This window comes from Buteo buteo, chromosome 15 (assembly GCF_964188355.1).
Source record: "Buteo buteo chromosome 15, bButBut1.hap1.1, whole genome shotgun sequence".
Classification (NCBI taxonomy): domain Eukaryota; kingdom Metazoa; phylum Chordata; class Aves; order Accipitriformes; family Accipitridae; genus Buteo; species Buteo buteo.
Window position 1 is genome coordinate 24,786,834 of NC_134185.1, and position 23,905 is coordinate 24,810,738.

General features: G+C 41.7%; 1 protein-coding gene across 8 annotated transcripts in view; it reads left to right on the plus strand.

Annotated features, from left to right (window-relative positions):
* Positions 1–23,905, plus strand: part of FYN (FYN proto-oncogene, Src family tyrosine kinase) — a 139,442-nt gene that overhangs the window by 99,841 nt on the left and 15,696 nt on the right. For 7 of the 8 annotated variants that reach the window (XM_075046796.1, XM_075046798.1, XM_075046795.1 and 4 more), the window contains 9 exons: positions 475–732; positions 1,333–1,429; positions 4,907–5,005; positions 6,111–6,214; positions 11,463–11,612; positions 13,915–14,079; positions 18,342–18,521; positions 20,355–20,431; positions 20,535–20,688. In XM_075046796.1, coding sequence (XP_074902897.1) covers positions 486–732; positions 1,333–1,429; positions 4,907–5,005; positions 6,111–6,214; positions 11,463–11,612; positions 13,915–14,079; positions 18,342–18,521; positions 20,355–20,431; positions 20,535–20,688 — 1,273 coding nt within the window. In that variant the 5' untranslated portion in view covers positions 475–485. Of the gene's footprint in view, positions 1–474; positions 733–1,332; positions 1,430–4,906; positions 5,006–6,110; positions 6,215–11,462; positions 11,613–13,914; positions 14,080–14,550; positions 14,707–18,341; positions 18,522–20,354; positions 20,432–20,534; positions 20,689–23,905 lie in introns of all 8 variants that reach the window. The other variant, XM_075046799.1, reaches the window with a different exon arrangement.

Sequence of the window (23,905 nt, forward strand, 5' to 3'; positions counted from 1 at the left end):
TATTGCCTTTAGGTGAAGTCAGCTCTCGTGTAGTTGGCGAGGTCCAACATGAGCCGTGAGCTGAGTGCCTTCCTCTGTGTTTTGGAGGGCAGACTTGAACACCTCCAGCTGCACTTTTTGGCCGAGTCCTTTGCCTGCCAGTCGTGCTCTGCTGGCAAAGGGTGAGCAAGAGGGGTTTCATCCTCTCGCTGCCTCCCTGCAAGCCATTGCCTGGCAGGGCTGGGCAGAGAGCTGCCACTACCCTAAGAGCAGGTAGGACCTCCTTCCCCAGGTCTCGATGGGAAACCACTGCGAGGAAGGTTTGGTGTGAGTTTTTCCCAGTGTGTTGCTGTTTAGATTCAAACCACTGTGGGTTTTTTTCAAAGTACTTAACTTTTGAGTGGTGAACTTAATTTGATCCTCGTCATATGTGGGTTTAGGGGAGATCTGGTGAGCATCAAGGTATGAACACCTGTCTTTTCCTTCCTCTCCTAGGATTTTAGATAATGGGCTGTGTGCAATGTAAGGATAAAGAAGCAACAAAACTGACTGACGAGAGGGATGGCAGTTTAACTCAAAGCTCAGGCTACCGCTATGGGACAGATCCCACTCCGCAGCACTATCCTAGCTTTGGTGTGACTTCAATCCCAAACTACAACAACTTCCATGCCACAGGAGGCCAAGGACTGACTGTGTTTGGTGGAGTCAATTCCTCCTCTCATACAGGGACGCTGCGTACAAGAGGAGGAACAGGTGAGTTTCAAAGTCTTCTTTCAGTGCTCTTAGTGAGTATCAGTCACGTAATTACAGCAGAGGCACAACTGCCTCAGCATGCTGCTTTGGGGAAGAGTTATGTCATTAAACAGTGCAAAGAATTGAGGTAGGGGTGGAGCTGGGTCTTCAGCCCTACCTTTGCTAACGTGCAGGTGCTCGTTCACTTCAGGGTTGAGAAATTCTGTATACATGCCCGATTTGGCTGACTGACTGCCTCATCCCTCTACAAGGGAACAGAAAGTGTGGTCTGAGCCACCTCAAGTAGTTGACAGCAAATACTTGGCATGGCTATGTCTGAACTCTCTCTTCAAACCCCCTTTGCCCACTTGGGATCCTACACTGTGTGTGGGTACCAAACCAAGAGTACTGGTGACCGTACAGAGTGAAGGAGGCAGCATGCCCTCTGGCTGCATAAAAGTAGAGGGATTAGAATGGTTGTCCAAAGAGTAGGAGGCTTCAATTTATTTTGCTTCTCAGCAGCCAAAGTAGCTTACATTTGGCTTAGCCACTTCATCTCTTGAGGCTCCTTTCCCTCCTATTTTTTGTGATGGAGTGTAACTCACCTATCTTCTTCTTTAGGTGTAACTCTTTTTGTGGCGCTTTATGACTATGAAGCAAGAACAGAAGATGACTTGAGTTTTCACAAAGGAGAAAAATTTCAAATACTTAACAGCTCGTAAGTTTTAGGCTTGGGAATGTGCTCTTTAATATTTTTAAACTTACAATGTTGACAATTATATTTGCTTATGTTATTAGTAAAATCTAATGTTGGATATTCAAGATATACAGGGGGTTTACTCTATGCTTACTAACTTGTCTTTGCATTTAGTGCACTTTTGCAAAGTGCCTTATTATTAAAAAAAAACCACCAACCACATGCAGCTTTACTTCAAAAATAAGTTTTAGATTGTGTGATTCACTGCTTACATTTCACAGTAAACTCACATGCAGAACTGAGAGTACCAGCTCTGTACTTCACCAGTAGTCACAGAAGTTCTGCAAGGCATGTGCTAACACTTTTTGCAATCTGCCGCAAGTATCTCTATGCAGAAACGAGCTGAAAACTGATTCACAAAAGAGACGTTACCCAGACTTGCATGCCAATTTAAAAGCATTTTTTTTTTCCTTTTAAAGGTAGGTGATACAGTCAGAACATGCTAGGAAGTTCTGTTACGTGAGAATTCACCATTGTACAGTTGCATTTGGCATGAAAACCACACTTCCATCCTGGAAATCATCAACTTAAAATTAATTTTATTAACTGCCCATAGAAAAAAGTCCCTTAGCAATTTAAAAATAACATCTAAAACTTACTGTGCTACTGACCTATATCTGAACATCTTGTAATTCTTGGCTGAGAACATAAAGTTGAAGGCTCTGTGTTATGTTCAGTATTGCTATCACATAGAGGTAAAAATGGGTTAACAACCAAGTATGTCACTTTCTAGAGGCTTTGTTATATTGCTCTCATCTTTTTTTCTTACACTATGTGACAGTGAGGCAAATTCATCCCTGGTGCAACTCCTGTTAATTTTAATAGAACAACTCCGGGGTTGGAATTGGCTCAATGTGCATTAAAGTAAAAAAATAAATAAATCAGGTAATTCTGTGGAATATTTCATGAAGCCATGAAGCTGGAGAGCTTTGATGTAGATGAAAGCACAGAAACTTCAGTTACGACTTGTAGAGGGAGCAGCAGTTTAAAAACCTCTCTACTTCTAAATTAGCACTTGGAAAAAAAACCTTTCTTTACCTATCATCCATTTTGTTCACGTTGCCTGCTGCTTTCCTAACCTTGCACAAACTATGCCATAACTTGAAACAAGAAGAAATTCCACGCATTATAAATTCCTTACACACGCCAGTTGATGAAATCAGGGGATGCTCACAGGGACTTGCAGAGCAATCATACTTGGAGTCAGTGGGACAGAGAGATTCCCCCACGTGTGGATGGTTGCAGTACATGCATTTTGATGCAGGTAATTACTGCCTGGAGAAAGGTTTTCTAAAAAAAAAAACCAAACCAAGCATCCACTGATTTTCCTGTAGAATTATAGAAGCTCAGTTCCCATCGTAGTCAGCTCTGTCTACTTACAAACACGGACCTAACCACACTCCTGGAGTAGTGACAGCCAGGCTGGGAATTGCCAGAAAGCAGCTTTTCTGTGAGAATTCTTTCTCTCTCACTTGTATCAGAAATGATATGAAAGAAGCCCCTTTTTTTAAGAGTCTGCCAATACTGCTTGCAGCCAGAAAGCATATATGTGCACTAGTTTGTCTGGAATTTTTGGAGGGGTTTGGATTTTTTTTTAGCTCTCCACGAATGAAATTTGATTTGTGCTTTGGACTAGAAGTTCAGGATAGCCATACCTGAAATGGCATACAAAGGGTATCCCTGTGATTTGAAGTCAGAAATTATACCAAGGGCAGTCTGGGGGAAAGAGGTACCTGCAGGGGTGGTTCAGAGCAGAGCCTGACTTCAGGGCTCAGAAACACTCGGCCATCCCCTGCATCCCCACCGCCACCCCCACACACCCTGGCTAGCCCTTTCGACTAGCCTCCTCCTACCTCAGTTGGGTGTCTAAAATTAAGAGCCAGGAAAAAAGTCTGGATTCTTCCTCCTTTCTGGCAGTGCTTTGAGAGATTTAAGCTTCTCTGTCAAAGCAGAGGGGGTTGTCCCTGATGGTGTGATCATCTACAAGACTGCTTTTTTCCTCCCTAGATATGATAAAATACCTCCATCTAGTGGACTCTCTGTACAGTAAGCAGAACGAATACAATGGTACAATTTATCAACCACAGTATGGCATAATCTCTCAAAAATATTCTACAGCAACATATGGGGGAAGGGTTAGCACTTCAGCTAGTAAAATTAGGGATGCAAACAGATAGGGCCATTTGCCTGGCATACTAATGCACACAAGGTGTATTAAAATAGCGTCAGCTGCCAGCCTCTAGAAAAGCTACTTGTTCTTCACTTTTTTGAACTGTAGAATTGGAAATGTCTCCCTTTTGACTAATCACAGCTGTTTTCTCATTCTTTTCTATAGAGTTTGTACTCCTTCAAAGTGTTAAAGAAAGTGGAGTTGAAAATTTAAAGAGCTCACCTTGACACAACCTTTCCTGCCAGTAATAGCTTAGACAATGTGTTCTCTGTAACTGCTTGCTTACAGGAGAGGCTGAATTCTCTGGCCATGTTTGATAATAGTGTTTTATTTAGCGAACAGATCTCTGTTTTACAGAGAGGGGAACTGAGAAAGAGTTTCTAAGCAGTCCAGAAATAGAAAAGAGAATGCTTATTAGTAGCAGTAGGAGTTAAACATCGGTGAATCTGGTGCTGAGAATGAAATACAAATTGCTAAATCCCAAATCGCTGCATCTTGTAAAAAGCTGAGAAATAAACTTCTCATAAAGCTGCGCATTCTACAGCAACGCGCACTGTCTGAAGTGCAGTACCATGTCCCACTGTGTGCACCAGTGTATGACAAAAATTGATGCTAAGCCTGTGGAACGCTGCCATGAGATGGTCCTGCATGGACCTCTTCATGTTTAAATGTTGTAGAAGAATGAGGTTTTGTAATATTTGAAAATGCAGCTAAGTCCTTTGCTACTTCAGATACCTCCTCTAGGTGGCCAGGAGAGGAATCTAGACAATGAAGTGTGATCCTCAAGGGCCATCTAAAACTCCATGTTGATTGATGGCTTTTTGATGCCTTTGGGTTTCAGATTAATTATCCCCACAGAAGTTTAAAATTAGCAGTGGATGTGACAGTGTTCAGTTTGGCAGTTTTTCTATAAGCTCTCTCAAGGGTCCATATTAGAATAATTGCTATGGAGACAGTTTTCAATATTCTCGTCCAAATCCAGCCCTCAGCAAACCTGATTTCACTGGGTTGTTATGCCTGTTTATGCCATTATGCTACATTTGGAAGGCTACATTACTAATAACCACTGAAATAATAATAAGTGTAAAGAAATACATATATTATTTGGGCTTAGATGCAAACACCTCTCTCAGAAGCACACAAGTGATAAAGAGATGAGTTGCTGTGGCTTCTTAACGCCACGCAGCTGCGGGTGCTGTGAGCGAAGTCAGACCATTGCCTTTACATCTGTGTCTCGCTCTCACTTCTCCTCACCTCTGTTTCTGCAGGGAAGGAGACTGGTGGGAGGCCCGGTCCTTGACAACAGGCGAAACTGGTTACATTCCCAGTAATTATGTGGCTCCAGTCGATTCCATCCAAGCAGAGGAGTATGTTTTCTTTTTGTTGTAAAGACCCATTAGTGCTGTATTTTAAGGAGGTTTGAGGAGTTGGTTTTGATTGATTGCAGCGATTTTTCAAATGACTTACATTATTTTTATTTCAGTTCTTAACTGCACTGATAAATAATTAGGTAATTAGTAACAAAAGAAGCACAAGCTTAGTGCTTTTTCAATGTCAAAACAAAGGAAGAAAACCTGAAGGAACATAGGTCTGCTTCCTTTATTCGAGTGTTGACTAATTTCAAGCTTTAAGCAAAAGGTGCCCTTGCTTGTCCTGAATCAACTTGTAAAAATATTTGGAGTCAATTAGTGTGCAAACTGTCTATTAAAGAGGGCACGTTGTGTCAACAAATACCTACCAATAGGTAGGATGCCTACAACACATACAGCAGGCAGCATAATGAGGACATATCTATGTGAAAAGCAGAGTGCTGTGTGTATCCATATTATTTATAGTAAAAAAGATACACTGGAGGAGCTTATATAGCTGAGCAGGTACTACTGTAATCTGTACTTCAGGTTCTACTTGGTTGATTGTGAAACGAAAAAAAAAAAAAATTGCTGCAGGAACGAAAAAGGTACCGAAATTCTGAAAGCCTTATACAACCACAGTAAAGTGGTTGCATCTGGTCCTTCTACTGAGGTTTTATAGCTGTGCTGCAACAAAAATATTGAATACTAATACATCACTATGTAAGTCAAATATGTAGTTTATAGCAACGTCTGTAAAAATACTGCTTTTCGGCAGCAACACATTTTTCTGCCCTTTTCCTTGTCTATTTCTTCCCCCTCACCAAGTCTTGCTCTCTGTTTGTCAAAGTCTGGCCTTTGTTGCAAGACCCTAAACAAGCATTCTCAGCACCTATTGATTATAAGCTTAATGCAAAGTGCTACTGCACAACTTATACAACATCTACTACACAATTTGCCACATTAGCTTCCCCCCACAATAAAAGAGACACAGTATAAGAAAAAAGGTTGAATGTACTTGAGTAACAATAGTTTCTACAAATAATCCTCCCTGTCTGAGCTCCATGACACTACCTAGTAATCCTATGTAGCATTTGTCTTACTATTTCTGATGTTCCCTAAGGTGGTACTTTGGCAAACTTGGCCGAAAAGATGCTGAGAGGCAGCTGTTGTCATTTGGAAACCCCAGAGGTACCTTCCTGATCCGGGAAAGCGAAACTACCAAAGGTAGGCTGGCCAAAGCTATTCTGACAATGAATGAGAAGATAGATGAGAAAAATCGTGCTAAGTTTGTGAAATACTGTTTTCAGTGGTATGAAGGTAGAGAGAAGCGTCATCTTGCATGTATGTGTGCTAGGGAATTAGATGTGTGGACATCCGAGGTCTTAGAGTAAGCATTCAAAGCAGAAAACAACCCAAGTGCAATCCATGCCGTGCTCAACCCGTGGTATCATCAGTGCAAGTCACGCACAGGCAGGGTGCTCCGCTCTGCTGTCACACTCTGAACATCGCGCTGTCTCTCTCAACACGTGTGTTGAGGATACTACTGTAATGGAGTTGGGTGGAGAGCTGCCCCTCAGAACAGCAGCTTTGGGGCTACAGGAGGCAGACCTCTCAGTGTCCATGTTTGGGCCCAGGCACAGCCAGCTAGCTTACTGTGAACTTGCTGGGAATCTCATCTAGTTTGGTGAAAATTATCGCTTAATCCTGAACAAGCAGAATATTCGGATCTTCTTGCCTGGGAGATGTAAGATAAAATTGCGGGGGGGGGGGGGTACTGGTTATTATTTTGGGAAGATTAGGGGATTTTTTGGCCTTTCCCCTTTGAAATGCTGGATCCCTGGGTGGAAAGAAAAAAAAATGTAGCAGTTTTAAATTAATAGATTAACAGTGAAAAGACTTGAAAATATTTCTAATTAATATATTCATGAAGTCTTCAACTGTATCCATTCTGTTGAAGCCAAGTGGAAGGATGTATTCTCCTCCTTCCCTCTAAAAATATTGGAGGAGTTCCAGTTTTCTCAGTGGGTGCTATCTTTGCTTTTACATTTTGTTCATGAGGCCTGTCAACATCTTCAAAGCTTCACATGTATGAAAAGATCTATCTAACTCATACAACTATTGAGGAGAAAACCTGCAACTAAGTGAAAACAAACCTGGCCATTTCTCAATTAACCAGCAATCCAAAACAATAGCTGTGGGAAGCATAAGTCACTAGACTTAATTCCATGTAAGTTCTGAAGTCTAATGATGGTTCATGTAATTAAGCACTGACTTGTCAGTGCTTTGATCAGAGCACACTCTGTCAGCTAGAGTTAGCATGCAAAGTGGTTGGAGGCATGGTGGTAACGGGGTTTAGAGAACAGCAGCACTACTTCCCACTCCTCTCTACCTGACCTATCTTCAGATGCTGCATTCTGTCATCTAAAATTGTAAGTTTTACATTTTTGACTCCTGCAGTCACTGGATTCTTCCTTCACTGCCCATAACTCCAAAGACTGTTTCAGATGCAAAATCTAAATAGACATGCTGTTGTTTCAGACAGCTAATTTCCCATCTTGTCACCCCACAACTTCACTATACCTTATGTAGCAGCGAGGCAGGAGCCTCACCAGGAGCAAGACAGGCTCTAACTTGTTCTTTTTCTGCAAATAGCCTCCACCTGTTCATTTTCAACAACAGTTGTTGTGATGTGTGCGAGGAGCAGGACTTCATTCCACTGTGTGCCAAGTTTAAAAACTCACTCATATAGGCATCCATGGATCCTAAAAACAAACACAAGACCATTTCTCTAAATTATATTATCAGCTTAGTCTGTTTTGACCATTTTTTATACAGTGATATGTTTTGCAGGGCTGTTTACTTAGCTAAGTCAGGGCTTTTTTCCAGAGCTTCTTGTGAGACACAAAAGCATTGGGGAAATGGTGTAATCCATCATGGATGGACTTAGAGCAGCAAGCTTAATTTCTCTGCATTTGTACTTAAGGCTTTCTACATCTTCATGCTAAGTTTGCATCAAAGCCATTGGAAAAAACCAAACATGCATGGTTTTTGTCAAAAATGCCTATTTCCCTTCTCATCCTTGTGGTGTTTCAGTATGTTGTTAGAAGAAAACAGAGGGAGCTTGTTGTTTCTGAGAGAGAAAAGAGTCAGCTGAAAGGGCTCGAATGGTGCATTCCCCTGTAAGTCTTCTCAAAATGCCTTACTCCAGCTAGTCATCTTGGGCTTGAGGCAGGAATTGTTTTGTGGCCTAGAATCATCCCTTCTGCTTTAAATAATAACAATAATAAAATTAAGCAGGATCATGTTAAAAGTATCATCATGGATGACTTCAGCATGAATTTAACCTCCCTTGATCATGGTTGCCTTCTCTTCTTACTTCCAAAATAAATCATATATAGCTGGCTTTTCATTTTTTCAAGGCCTGACTACCCAGGTACTTCATCAGCTCTTGTCTGTATAATCCTTCACCTGGTTTCAATCTCCACCCTCCAAGGCTGTCTGGTTTTAGGTTTGTTTTTTTAAAAAATTCATTAGTATGATATATTGTAATGTCATATTTCTATCCAAATTTTTATTATGTGTCTCTCTTATATTTGAATGTATCATCATCAGATAATAATGAATAGTATAAATAACCAACAGCCTAAATAAATGAATAATGAAATCCATCTTGGTTCTTGTTTTTGTCCAGATTTGAACTAAAGCTCCAGTCCTGCAACTTGATCTGAGGTCAGCGGGGGTCCACAGAGGGCCACCCACGCAGCTCTGATTGCAGACCTGGAGCCACAGAATGTTTACATTTTCCTAAAGAATCTAAAATAGCGACCAGATAGGCAGGGAGCGTGACTAAAGAAAATACAGCTGCTGCCAGTGGATCAAAACTCACAAATGCAGAGGTGGAGAACACTGCCTGGAGATTTTTGAAAGTAGGCTGACAGTGTGCAGCCCAGAGTGGTGGTAAAAAGCGTGCATGAGATGTGCTTGCAAATCCCCAAGAAGCTTTGAACTCCTAGCTGAGAGACATGTACTTACTCAGTGGGAGAACCTCCTCAGAAAAATATCCTAAGCAAACAGTATTTTTCTACACTTAGAAATTAAAAACCCTGTCACTCCTCTCAGGGTGTCTCCCATTCGCATAAACTAGAATCATCTGTGTAAGTGCTGGCTCTTTTCCTCATATTTAGATGACAACAACCAGGAATTTGAGAAGTCCTTGGAGTCAGGGTGGAGACGTTTTGCTCACTGCAGCTCCCTCGGCGGTGAGCTGCCCGCCAGTGCGACCTGTTGCAGGTTCACGTGGTCAGGGACTCTTCCTCCTGGAAAAACATCCAGGAAAGACATCTTACACCAGGAATCGCAACCGCATAACTGGGGGGGTTCCTTAAACCATTTCACTTAGGTGGAGGTGGTTCTGGAGGATGTGAACCTGCCAGGTGTGTTGAAAAGTACCCTGGCTTGGGATAAGCAGCAGTTGGTGCTGTTTGCTGTCGGACCTGTAGGAAATCACTCCACCTTCCTTGTTGTCCAGAATTGTCTGCTGGCAGTTTTACTTTCCTGCCCTTAGCTGACATGGCTACCAGTGAAAGCAGCCCAGGCTGCAGAAGGAGGACCTTCCTGAGATCTCTGCAGCTGCCAGTTACCTCTAGGTGTTCTCCTTTTAATGCCTGAATTAGCTTTGAGTAAACACAATATTCATCTGAGCCATGAGTGAAGACTTGTCTTCTCCACTGCCTTTGAAATGGCCGTGGTTTTGCTCAGAAACTGCATTATGCTGTAAAATGTGGCTTTGCTTTTGACACTGTAGAGAACCAACATGTGGGTGTCACTGTATGTAGAATAGGACTGTGCTTCAAATTAAGACACCTGAATGTGCAGGTAGGTGGCTGTTGTGGTTTAACCCCAGCCGGCAGCTAAGCACCACGTAGCCGCTCACTCACTCCCCCCACCCAGTGAGATGGGGGAGAGAATCAGAAAAAAAAAAGTAAAACTCCTGGGTTAAGATAAGAACAGTTTAATAGGACAGAAAGGAAGAAAACAGTAATGATAATAATAACAATAATAAAATGACAATAATAATAATAAAAGAATTGGAATATACAAAACAAGCGATACACAGTGCAATTGCTCACCACTCACAGACTGATGCCCAGTCAGTCCCCGAGCAGCAATCCACCCCACACCCCCCCCACGCCATCTCCCCCCAGTTTATATACTGGGCATGGTATGGAACACCTCGTTGGCCAGTTGGGGTCAGCTGTCCTGGCTGTGTCCCCTCCCAAATTCTTGTGCCCCCCCAGCCTTCTTGCTGGCTGGGCATGAGAAGCTGAAATGTCCTTGGCTTAGTCTAAACACTACTTAGCAAAGCCTGAAAACATCAGTGTGTTATCAACATTCTTCTCATACTGAATCCAAAACATAGCACTGTACCAGCTACTAGAAAGAAGATTAACTCTATCCCAGGCCAAACCAGGACAGTGGCCAGGCTCCCTTTGCAGTCAGCGGGAAGCTGGGGTTCAGTTCAACTTCCCATGACTGCGGGCACCTAGTGCTCAAACCTGCATTATGCCATCGATATCTACGGTGCCACAGCACTCACGGAAACTAGGCTGGGATTCAGCTGCCCTAATAGCACCAGAAGCTGATGTGTGGGCATCTAAATCAAGCCCGTAGCCCACCTACAGACAGCTACCACTACACCTAAAACTAAATCCAGCCCCTCCACCCCCTTGAAGTTCCTTTACCGGGCCATGAGCATCCAGAGCCGTCTGAGATGCCTGCAGGGCATCCATGTGGATCCGACAAACGTGACAGCCTGTGGGAAAACTGCCAAGCAGGATGTTCTGGGGCATCTCGCATGGCACTTAACCCCTGTGTTTGGGCATCTGAATCCCACCAGTAAGCTCTAAAGCTCCAGCATGGATTTGGAAAGTGAAACACGCAGTTCTTGCAGGTCTCCTAGTGCACAGTCTTGGTGTAGTACCACCTTCCAAAGACTGTGACGTACAAAGTATGCTAATTCGGCTGTTCAATGTTTATAAAGAAGTTTGGGATCCATCTGGGTAACAACACTACACGTATATAAAGTCATTATCTCCAGTGCTTCCTATGAAAATCTTGATATTTACCGCCCACTGGCATTTACCTGAAGTATAGTATTTGCAGTGTAACCTGGCACTTAGAATAGGAAAAGTCAATTTAACAACCTGAAGCAGTAAATGTTAAAATGTGAGTTTTCATTTACACAGTAGTCCTGATTTCTTTCTAGAAAAGTGTGAAAGGGATATGATGTGAACATCCTAAGATTTCTGTGGTACTTACTTCGTTATGTTAGATACATTTGTTGTTTTTCAAGGTACAGTAAGCATTTTTTGGAAGCAATTTCTCTTTCATTTTATAACAACTGACCAGCAAACCAAAATCTTTGCATCTAAAAGCTACTTACAATTTTTTATTTCTCCTTTGCTTGGAACAGGTGCCTATTCCCTGTCTATTCGAGACTGGGATGATATGAAAGGAGATCACGTCAAACATTATAAGATTCGTAAACTTGACAATGGCGGATATTATATCACAACTCGGGCACAATTTGAAACTCTTCAGCAGCTGGTTCAGCATTATTCAGGTAATTTTTCAGATCATACACGGCACTCTGAAGTATTTTAAAACAAAAGTGTTTACTGCTGAGCTGATGTATGTGTAAGATGCCCTAAAGAGTCATTTGAGCTATGTCTCTTGCTTGTTGTAATGCATCTTCCATTATCCCTTTCCCATTACAGTTATAAATGGCTTTGAGTGCCGATCACAGTGTACAGCGGCAGAGCTTTTAAAAGCTAGCACTCTACTGAGGTAAAGGTTTTGCCTGCTCTCCCTCTTCAAGCAAACAGAATTACTGAATTTGACTTGCACATCTCAAACCATGAATTCCCTGTGCACAAGCGAGTGCTAATATGTACCATTTTGCAGCATACTATGGCTAATAAAGGAAATAGGGAATTGCATTGTGGAATTCAGTCACCTAAGGCAATGACCAAAAGGTTTGCATATATTACCTGACTCAAATTTTCCCACTGGATTTGTGTTCAATGTGCAAAGTATTAACATATAAATTATAATCGGTCTAATTTTAAAAATAAATATGTCAAGGTGGGTATTTCTTTATGCACACTGTTTGTGTCCACCTACCAAGGTCACTTTTTTTTTTAATTCCTGTGATTAAAATGTGGCATGCACTATTCAACCCAAAAGTGCAAAGTGCATCCTACTGTCACTGGCGATTAGTGTACGACAGGTACAACTTTAAAGCCCCCCAAACCTCTGCATAGGACAACCAGTTCTTACATAGGAGTCTGCCATGCTTCTCAACATGGTCATTTTTTAAGCAGAAATTAGTAATTTGAATTATTTTGCTTTTTATTTTTTCCTTACTTTAGCTTTTCATAATATTAACAGATGACCCCAAATGCTCATTGCTTTAAAACTTTTCATAATTTTTACTTGTGAAATCAACTTCTCTGTGGGATGTTTTTTCTGTATTCTTTGTATTCTGTCTGCTGTATTCTTATGCTATTCATACTAGACATCTGGCTGTCTTCTCCGCCCAATTTCTGATGGTTGTATGCTGCCTGGGAGAATTTCTAGTTGTTTCTGGTGACTACATTAAACTGAGCTAAATAATGTATAAAAACTCACATCTAAAAGGAAGATAATTTTCAGCCCCACTATACCAGCTGGTATATGTCAACTTTTAGTTTTCTGTGGTCAAATTATTTGGGTGCTGTATTTTCCATACACAAACACAGAAACAAATAGATCTGGAAACAGCCATTTCTGTGCAACACGGAGGCATAATCAGTAGGGTCCAGGTAGGGTAGCTCAGGAGGGCATGGTGCAGACCCACACTCCAGAGGTTTCACCTGCAGTCTCCCAGACCTGGGTGAACACAGGAGCCCTTATTCCATGCCAGACTCGGCTGACTTGAAACAAAAAGGCTGCCTCTAACTGCTGGCTCTGCACTCAGGGTTGTGGGAGGTAGAATAGCCCAGCTCCTTGTGAGTACCTAGGTTTACTTCTAGGGAGAGCTCAAAGATGCCCAAATGACTCCATAAAGATCAGCATGGTTCCTGTACCTGTTTTAAGATACAAGTCGCTGTGCAAGCTTTATATTGTAGTCTGCTTTGTGCAGCATAGTATACTACAAAACAATATGTGTGTCTATATATATATATATTTATATATATCATTGGTTTTACTCCTGCTAAAATATCCTGTGACTTTTGTCACAGTTCAGTCTTCTGTGAAGCTTTGCAAGAGATAAGTGTGATGAACCTGCCCCAAACAATGTAGGACTGGCTGCATAAGCTAATAAAGGTTTGCTCTAGAAAGAATGGCAGAAAAAGTCTTTTACGGGACACCTATAAAAACACCTTTTCACAGAGTAGAATATAGAAAATACCTTTTCCCAGGATGCCTAGAAAAAGGTTAGCAAAAAAGTCCACCAAATTTTCACTGCTGTGATTTTCAGAAAAAGTGAATCTTCTCTGTGTTTCTTTTACTCAGTACAGAAACAATCCAGTTTGTGACTTATAGATGATTTTTAAAAAGTTATACTGTACTATAATATACTAGTTACTCATGAAGTTATCTTAATGCAGCATTGTGGGAGAAGGGAAATCCTGAGTCCACAAGAGAAACCATTGGTGGTCACCTTCCATTTCAGGCTCTGGAAGCAGAGACCAAAATATTTCCTGTTCTGTCTCAAATGAATATGTTTCAGTGTTCAATTTCTAATCTTCCAGGATGCTTTGTGGTATGCAACTAACAGCTGTTGTGAGTAGCATTGTTTTTATGCTTACTGTTTTTGTTTCATGTCACACTTTTTTTTCTTTCCTCTCCTTTGCTGTTGGCTTCACTTCTGGCTCCATCAGAGAGAGCTGCAGGTCTTTGCTGCCGCTTAGTAGTCCCCTGTCATAAAGGAATGCCAAGGCTTACTGATCTGTCTGTCAAAACCAAAGATGTCTGGGAAATTCCACGAGAATCCCTACAGTTGATCAAGAGACTGGGAAATGGGCAGTTTGGGGAAGTATGGATGGGTATGGAGCAAAATAATTATTCTAAAATAGCTCTCTGTGTGGGGATTACAAGATGGAAGGTGAAAATGTAGGACACTCTGACCCACAAGAAAAAAAAGAGCAAAGCTCAAACTGTTAGGAAAAATGTCTTTGGAATCATGTCTTTGACTTTGAAGTTCTTTAATCTTCAACTTTGACTGTAATTGATGGCAAAAGAAAACTGAAATTCCTTGTTTCCTTGGAAGGCTTTGATTTTGACAAATTACCACTGTCTTAATAATAAATCAAGGCTCGCATAGTAATCTATTAATTATACCGAAGAGCCTTTTTCTGCAAGCTAACAAAAAAGCCCTTAACTTCAGTATCCAAAAATCAGTGTTTGCAAATGAACTTTAATGCAGCACTGAGAGACAAGTCACCTTCCATCTTTCTCAATGCATGCATAATTTTGGATTATAAGTGTGTTTTTTTTATTAATTTCCTCTCCTATAGAGAAAGCTGATGGTTTGTGTTTTAACTTAACTGTGATTGCTACGAATAATACCCCTCAAACTGTTGGATTGGCTAAAGATGCATGGGAAGTTGCACGTGATTCATTATTTCTGGAACAGAAGCTTGGTCAGGGGTGTTTCGCTGAAGTGTGGCGTGGTAAGGCAGAGAATATATTTTGCTTTGGATGGATCTTTTAAGGCCCTCTTGGCAGAAATAAACATTTCAAGTAGAGATCTTAAAGCTAAAAAGTCAGAATAGTATGAAATGTTAGTCTGTGTCGCCTAAAACAGTCAGACCTAAATACAGTAATCCATGGGGAAACTTCCTTTCACTTGCACAAGCTGGTATGAGAGGTTAGGGTATTAAACTTCATTAATTGCATTGGGTTTATTCGGGTGACTACACAATTGCTAGGTATTAAAATAGGAATGATGCTAAACTTGTAAGGCAGAATAGCTAACCAGAAGTTAATCTGGTAAGTAGACATTTTGCTTTCCTCGTGTGTTTTAGCACTGGTGGGGTCAGACCCTGAAAATGCTTCCATCCGCTCTCTCAGATTAAAATAATGGCAAGTATCAGCAAACTGATATTGCCAAGCTAGCTTCCCCATGCATCCACTTCTTTAAGTCCATTTTGAAATTTGTATCTGCAGCAGAACCCCATAACTGGATATAGAGACCAGGGACAATAGAGAAAATACTTGCCCAGCCCAGCTGAACCCCCACTTTGAAGTCCAGAAATACTGACATTTTCCAAATCCGCTGACATTGTTTTCTGCGCACTTGCCAGCTTTGCTTACTGCCCCCACTCTGTGGGCCTCATTCTTTTAAGAACTGTAAAACAATAGCAACTTAAAATATACATAAATCTTAGTATGGCCATAGCATTGAAACACAATATAGTAGCCATTTAATGAGAGGTGGGCTCAATTTTTGTGCCAAATTGCATTCTGTGCAGCCTCTTTAAAATGACCAATTCAAATAAAGAATTTCTATATGTTGTTTCTTCAGAAAAATTTGGTGGAGCAGTTTGGCCTCTCTTTTTGTTGAAGTGACACAAAAGTATGTACAACCAAAATAACCAGTGGGCTCTCCTGGGTTCTTGCAGCTGTTTTCCATTGCAAGACTACAGCAAGGAGCATCACAGCAAGTCTGTGAAATTTATAGAATTTATAGACTAGAAATATAGAAATTTATAGAATTTCACAGAATTACAGTTGACCTGTTGCAAAGAAAGCTACCTATGGTTTCTATTAGTATCCCCAGCTAACTGCAGTTTCACCTTCTTGCACTCCATCTTGAATGCATGCAAGAATTTCAAGTTGATGTTAATATTCAGTGGTCAGCTTTGTGTGCCGTAGATCTTAAACTGATGCAATCAGCTAAAGGAGCAACTGCAATTTAAAAAAAAAAAATCAGCTATGAGAAATAAAGTGCCAAGTACCAGTACCAAATATCTGTCAGAAATGCAAAAATTATTATTCCAATTATGACACTATGTTTCTTAAATTAATATATAGTGAAAATATGTTAACAGCCTTGAGGCATTACCAAATTGGAATAGATTAACACAATAAAATTAATAAAAAATGCATTAAGTAGTAACTAACTACATATGGGAGGAATTCAGAGGGAAGTCTGTGCTAATTTTCTATTAGAGAGAAACACACCAAACCACAACAAGAAAATTTAGCAATTTAAACTGAAATGTGGGCTGAGAGGATAAGTTAACCTTTTTGTTTGATTTTCTTTCTTTAACAAGAGAAATTCATAAAAGTATTTAAAAATAGAACTGCTGGAAACACTTCATGGTAACAGAACGAGTCCTGGGATTTTTATTAAGGCAACGCTAAGAGATAATACACATTTAATCCTGTTAACACACCAGGTAAAATCCTAGTTTATTAATGTCAGTGACAGAAGCCCTGGTGCCCATGAAACTGGGGTTTCATTCCTGGTTCATATAATTTGCAGCACCTCTGCACAGTGGCTGTGACTGACAGCACTCTGCGGTCCGGAGCCTCAGTGGCTCCCAATAAAACACGCTCCCTTTCACCCATCGGAAAAGATTTTGGCCATCCTGCTTGAAATTAGGAGGCGAAACCACATCCTTCCAAGCTTACACGGAGGACCCACGAAAGCCAAGTCCTGCTTCAGCTCTGATTTGAAGGACTGAGTGAAACTCAGGTCTCAAGAGTCCTCCTCGAGCGCTGGGGTAGCAGTGGTAGGAACTCAAGACGTTCCTCCGCCACCAGTAGAGGTGACAGCACCTGGCAGAAGAAAATCAAGGCATAGCGAAAACCGGACTTGCGCTGCACACTTTTGGCCAATATGTGCCTCACCCCCCTCCTAAGACAACGTCGCCCTCTAAGTGAGGGACTGCGCAGGCAGCAGCTCCCCTGCCGCTCCTCCCCAGTTTTCGGCTGGGTGAGGTGGCAGCTGGGACGTGGCCACTTGCACAAAAAATGATCCAGCTCATTTTATGCTCTGCCAGGCTGCAAAAGCTCATGTTGAAGTTATTTTGGCTTAACCAGTTCCCAGGCAGCAGCTGAGCCCTGGTAACTGTTAAAGTGCTTTAAAGAAAGACAAACCAGGCTTATTTTACATGTTACCTTTTTTGATGACATCTTAATTTATAGAAACTAGATCTGAGTCTGAGTCTTCATGTACTTTGTAGGCCTTCTGCTATCCTCATGCTTAAGTGCAGAGTAGTAATTTTTACCCAATGTGATTAATTCCCGAAGTCATTTAGTATTGTTTTGCCTTATCACACAGCAGCTCCCTATCAACAGATCACAGGTCCCATTCAAAGCCATTTCAGCCCTGGCTCTGGAGCAGGGTTCTGGCAAGTCTGGCCAAGGCACAACCAGAAGGCACTAGGAAAGTGATATTTCTGCCCATTTTAATTTTCCTTCCTTTCCCTTCCCCAGTCCCCCATCCCCCAAAAAACCCTGTTAACATAGGTAGGTGCTTGGAGTTTTTTTCTTTCCAGTCTTCCTTCTCCCCCTTGCAAATTCCCGAGTGAAGCCTCACCTCTTGTGGGATGCCCTGAGTCAGCCTTTCCCAGCTCTCTCCAGGCCCTTGTGCAGGCTTTCAGGTGTTACAGAAGGCTTGGTAGCTGACGGCTGAAAAATGATGAAACTTGTCCATTTCAGTGCTGACCGCAAGTAAAGAACAAAGCGAAGTGGACAGGAACCACTTCATTTTCAATCACAGCTGCTAGGTTTCTGGGGATGAGGAGGGGAAAGAAAAAGATGCATTTTGGTTTGGAAACACGCCCGTGTTTCTAAAACGAAATCAATTCAGAATTTGTTTCTTGGGAATTTTTCTTAGAATATTTTTTTTTCCTCTGACTCAGAACAAAAACAAAATGTTAAAATGTCCTGCAAATGGAAAGTTCTGCATTTAACCAGTTTTGTTATCCAAATCTATGACTGGAGCTGTGTTGTCTGTAGCAATTACTTGTTAGCAAGGGAATACATGAAGATGGGTTTCAGCAGTCCCACGTTTCTTACTCAGAGAAGGTTTCTGTGAATATCAGTGGAAGCATTGTCTGAGTAGGACAACGACGATTGTGCCCCAGTGCCAATGGGAGTATTATTTTTCAGTATAATAGACTAAAATATGAGGGAGGCGTGGGAGGAATATAATGATAAGGCAACATGGGAAACCACACTTTAAAAAAATTCTTATATTAAGTGTCCTTGCTAGTTTATTCCTTGGTTACACTAGGCATCAGGCAGAAAAAGGAGCGGAAGAGGTTTAATCTAACTAGAGTATCTGTGCTTGTAGGTACGTGGAACGGAAATACTAAAGTGGCTATCAAGACCCTGAAGCCTGGCACTATGTCTCCAGAATCCTTCTTAGAGGAAGCCCAAATCATGAAGAAGCTAAAACATGACAAATTGGTCCAACTTTATGCTGTGGTATCTGAAGAACCTATCTATATTGTCACGGAGTACATGAGCAAAGGTGAAGCCAGAGCTACTGCCCTTGATAACAATGTTTTTTCTTTGTTGACACTCCTTGGGGATATAGAGGGAGGTGCAGTGTGATGTATGAACAGTGTGTGAGGAAGGAGAGAGGGAACAGGAAGCTAAATTCACCTCTGACTTCAGAAGAATTATGAATTCAACTCTGAACTGGACCCAAAACCTGAAAGCCACTAGACGTACAAATAAAACTTGCACCAGGCAGGGGAGGGAGAAGTTGGGGCAGCCTAAGTGCTTCCAACTGCATCAGCATCTGAACTTTCCTTACAAGTGCAGATTTGCATTTTCTAGGTTTGAATGATATTACATGCTGCTTCCTAAGATCCTAGCTTTTCCTGGGGCCAGAGAGTTCATATGGCATCTTCTTTCAGTGTTCACTCGTCGGCCTAAGATTTCTGTTTCTTCTTTTAGCAGTTCTGAGTTCTGTCACATGTACCTCACTCTCAGATCACAGCTTAATTTTCAGTCCACCCCATTTATCAATTTAATACATTATTTGCACATATGATTCTTTCCTTCCTCTTTCCACTTCCCTTCCCCTTCTCTTTTTCTTTAAGCTACTTAACTGGTAACGATGTAGTAAAATGAGAAAAGGAAAACTTTTCGCTCTGTCAGATCTCCAGCAGGGGTGCTGAGAGCAGAGCAAAAAATCTGCTTGTTTTGGAAAAGCAAATGAACCAAATAGGAAACATAAGTTCTCACAGGGAAGTTTCATTGTACATTGGAGGATACAGTCTGAAATTTTAAGTGCATTTTTTCAGTCTATTTGGAGTTGATTTTTATTTTCCTGGCAGGTGCCTGCCCACCTCCCTTCTCAGAGGCATCCAAGCCCTGACTAACTCACACTTTAATCATATGTCTTGGTGACAAGCATGTGCTTTTTCCCCTTTAAAAAAAAGACTTCTCAAAGTCCTTCTGAAGTACGTGGTTTATTTTGGCTTACTATACTAGTTTTTACTGTAACATTTTACATCTTTGGATCTGAGCTTGAGGCTGACAATTTATCAAGGGAGAAACGCCTCATCATCTGTCTTTTCCCCTTATTTATTAAAACAATTCACTGACCTTATTTAAAGGAGACTGCCACACTTCTCTGAATACAAGATTGGAAAGGGAGCTATAGCATCCCAGGCTTTTTTTAAAAGCTACAGGAAACCTCCATGCTTTCAATTGCACAGGGGAGCTATGTCCTTATTGCTTTTGCTAAAATTGCTTTCATTTGATCTCTGCTTTGTCTTCTCTAGTTTTGCATAGTGGTCTTCTAAAATTAGTGGTTCATGCTACATTTAGTCATGGGTTACCTAGAGAAGAAGCACTACAAATTTCTAAGGAAAGTTAGCCTTTGTTAATGCTAGCCCCTTTGGGCTTACCAGGCTCCAGGCTGACCTTTCTTTTGGAGCAGGTTGAGCTGGGATCTGACTTTTTCCATAGTTTGTGTGGCTTGGAACTCAGCTGATGCTTTGCAGCTAGCTGAGGCCTTTAGAGAGCAGCAGGTATGTAGTTTCAAAGAGCACTGGGAAAGTTAAGAAAGATCAGCTTTCTCAGTAATGGTCAGGAAAATTTAAAACAATGTTGTTTCTTTACCCTGCAACTCTCTTTGGACTAGCGACATATTCTTCTGCAAGCCAACCTTAAAGAAGAGTGAAACAAGTATAATAGGAGAATTCTAAGATATTGGGGGGGGGGGGTTTAAAGGGTCCACTAGAACTTGAAACATTGCTGTCTTTAATATTGCACATATTGCTGCACCTCCATCCTGATGAATAGCCATTGTTTTCCTAATATCTCTATTGTGTCAACTTTGCATTTGCAGGGAGTTTGCTAGATTTCTTAAAAGATGGAGAAGGAAGAGCTTTGAAGTTACCGAATTTGGTGGACATGGCAGCCCAGGTCTGTCTTCAGAGTACTGAGCACTTAGGTGTATATGTTTTATAGCCCGTGTACGTCTGAGTTCATTTTAAAATGCACTGATTGTGTTTCATGGTTCTCGCAGGTGGCTGCAGGAATGGCGTACATTGAGCGAATGAATTACATACACAGAGATCTGCGGTCTGCAAACATTCTGGTGGGGAATGGCCTAATATGCAAGATTGCCGACTTTGGATTGGCAAGACTGATTGAAGACAATGAATATACAGCCAGACAAGGTAGGTACAGCAGCAGGCGTAGCACTGAGTGTGGGAGGGAAAGAGTGGAACATGGCTTTAAAAAGCTCGCTTTCATATGCTTTGGGGTTACTTTCAGTAAATCCTGAACTTACATTAACTCCTAGCCCAGAACTTCACTGCTGAATGCATGTCCCAAAAAACCCAACTTATTTAGTTGTTTTCCCTTTAAAAACTGATCAAAATGAAACAAAAATGGTGAGTGAGAATACAGGTGGGTGAAGTGACAGTAAAGGCAATATCTTTATGGTGCCATAACAAAGAGGATACTTTACTTACCAGCCTTGAAAGCCTGAATGGGGTAATCCAAAAAAGCCTATGTAAGCTATTTCTTTCATAGTGTGCCTTCTAGTATTTACTAGCCGCTATCAACATTGCTGTGCTATTCTTATTTTCTTCATTTCAAACGGGTCAAAGAATTGTGTCTCTGTGCAATGGAGCTGTCTCTCTGAGCACTGTGTTTTCTTTGGGAACTTAAAAAGTTACTTTAATAGGAAAGCCATTTTCCAGTGCCACACAGAGTGCTGGGCACAGCTGACCACTGATACACTATAAAAATGTATCAAAGAGTATTGTAGTTTTTTTTAAAAAGCATGTGTGTGTTCAGACTGAGCCATGACACAGGCTCTTTGTAGTTAGTCATTCTTTACAAGTCATGCTTAGTTGTCAGATGTTGGTCCAAGTTTGCAGAGCTACAGTTTTGTTCTCTTTCTGTTGGCAGTACATTGGTAGTGCTTGCTCAATATGTGTCGGTAAATACCACTCCGTCCATTTCAGTGCCAAAGCCAAGGAGTGTCCCGTTAAACCCTGTTGTATGTCATCAGAAAGCACAGGTTGGTTAAGTACTTCATAACCTGCATTTACCCCTTCATGTTGTGAGTTTTTTCTCTTGACCAGAAGTCCCTGTTTCAGCATGGATTTTGCCATTAATTCTTAGGAAAGAGCTAACGTCTTTCTGTAACTTTCAAGTGTTGACAGAAGGACCCAGAGAGTTTCCAGCATGCCTTGTCTTGGCCTGGGAGCAGCAGCTCTCATGCCGTTCACTCCCCTCTGAACTGCTGTCAGCAGTACCTCGTCGCAAGGACATGGACCACAGACTGCATCTACCATAAAAGTTGCCTGCTTCACATTCAGACAGTGAGGCCTGAATATCTGGGGGGGGGCTTGAAGAACCCGTGGTAGGTACTAATGCACTATTCATTTCTGCCTGAGGGTGGGAATTGCTCCTTGTTAGAAAAAATAGCCTCGTGTCATTCTCTCCAGAGTAAGAAGAGTCTCCGCAGGCTCTGGTAGACAGAAAGCTGCCTGCTTGCACTTCCCCCGTGTAAAATGAGAAGAGTTTTCCTTGAGCAAGGCAGCCAGATCCAGTCTGCAAAATAGCTTTGAAAAAGTGTCTTATATTATCTCTGTTTCTGTCTGGTTTACTGCCATGTCTTTTGTTCCCTTTGGAAACCACCCAACATATAGTTTGACATGACTAATTATTTGATTTAATAGAGAAGTATGTGACCTACTTCTGGCCAGATCACTTCAGGCTCCTGATCCCTAGGAAATCCTCTGATGACCTGTTTGCTTCCTGGTTTAAATCTCTCAGAATAGTTTTGTCCTCTTCACATGTTAGAAAGCCGTGAAAACCTGCCTGACTGGTGTTGAGGAGAAGATTAGGCTTTTAAAGACAATAAAAATTATTGGATTTGGGGGGGGAACTGAGCTGAGAAAAGCATAATGCCGGGACTGGCAGGGAGAGGGAGTGTAGTCGTCAGTATCTCTTGCCCTTCTTCCATGGCAGAAATCACTTGCATTGTGGAAAAAGTAGCTGGGAAGGGAGTAGTTTGGCTTTTAACCTGCATCACTGATGATCTGGAGATCTGAATCATGTTTGCCTAGCTTCATCTCATGGTGCAAGTATAGAGAAGTCACCCATCCTTCCCATACTTAAGGGCAATGGACAATACTTCCTTCCCTTGACCTCAGGGTCAGGCTTAAGTCCTTCAGAGCTACAGAATTCCTTAAAAGAGAGACCCAATGAGCTGAAATCACAGGTATGTTGTAGAAAGGTTTTCCTACTTTCACTAGTGGTTTTTTGACCCTTTCTTAAGTGGTAGCTTGTTCTAGGGAGGGATACATTTTTGACCAAGCAGCGCACTCTAAATTTACATTTCATTGCAATTAACCTGGCTTCTAAGCCAGCTGGGCAGCCAGGGTGAGCCTAGGACCTTTCATTTATTGAGGAAGAAACATGGTGTCTAATGCACCACTGGAATTTTTCTTCAAGTGGGATTCGGTCCTGGTTTGTTTAGTTAGACTTCAGTTTGAGCATTGCTTGGTGGAGACCACAGTATCAGAAGGAAATGGTTGCCTCTGCTTGTTTCCCATGACCTATTACTTCAGCCTCCAAGGGGATGCATCTGGGGACTGCTCTGTTTATCTAGCTGACTACTGCTTCAGTGGGAATTTTGACACAGGAGGAGAGCCTGGCCAGCAGAGGGGGGCGGGGGATGAGGAGCGCTCCAGACTGGCAGCTCCTGTGGGAGAAAGGAAATGTTTTGCCTTACAAAATCTGAAGATTAAAGCCTCTGGTCACTCTTTCCTCAGCAGTCATCCTTCTCTTGGCTTAAGCATGTTAGTACAGAGCTCACTGTCGGCGTGGGGAAGAGGTGGTTTTCTCCAGCCTCTCTTGATCTGCTACTCCCTTCCCCCACTGTCACTTTTGTCTCCGATTAAATATTTTGAAAGGAAACAGATGGGGATGCTTTGAGCCCCAGCGGGCTAGAGTGCAGGATTCCTGAACCTGTATGGGTATTACTCAGCCTGGTGGTAACGTTTTACTGACCGGTTTATTTTCTTTTTGGTTTGAACAAAGGAGGCCTGACTGCTTCTGATTTATGAGAGGTAAATAAAAAGCGGTTCGTTGTCTGCACTGCCATTTCTCAGCAATATTCAGGAAGGAAAGAGATGGTCATGCCACTAATGATTTAAAGTGTGTGACTAGCAGTTATACACTGCCATTAAATAATACAAAAAAAAAGTTCTTGGCTTGTAATGAGCATTTGGCTTCTCTTGCTTTTAAAGGAAGTGAGTAATCAAAGGGGAAAAACATGCCTGTTAAAGTGACGCCCATTTTAAAGGCTACATTGGTGGACTGTATTGCAGCCTGCACCATTGGCGCTTCCTTCTTTTGGCTGTTGCTGTTGCAACA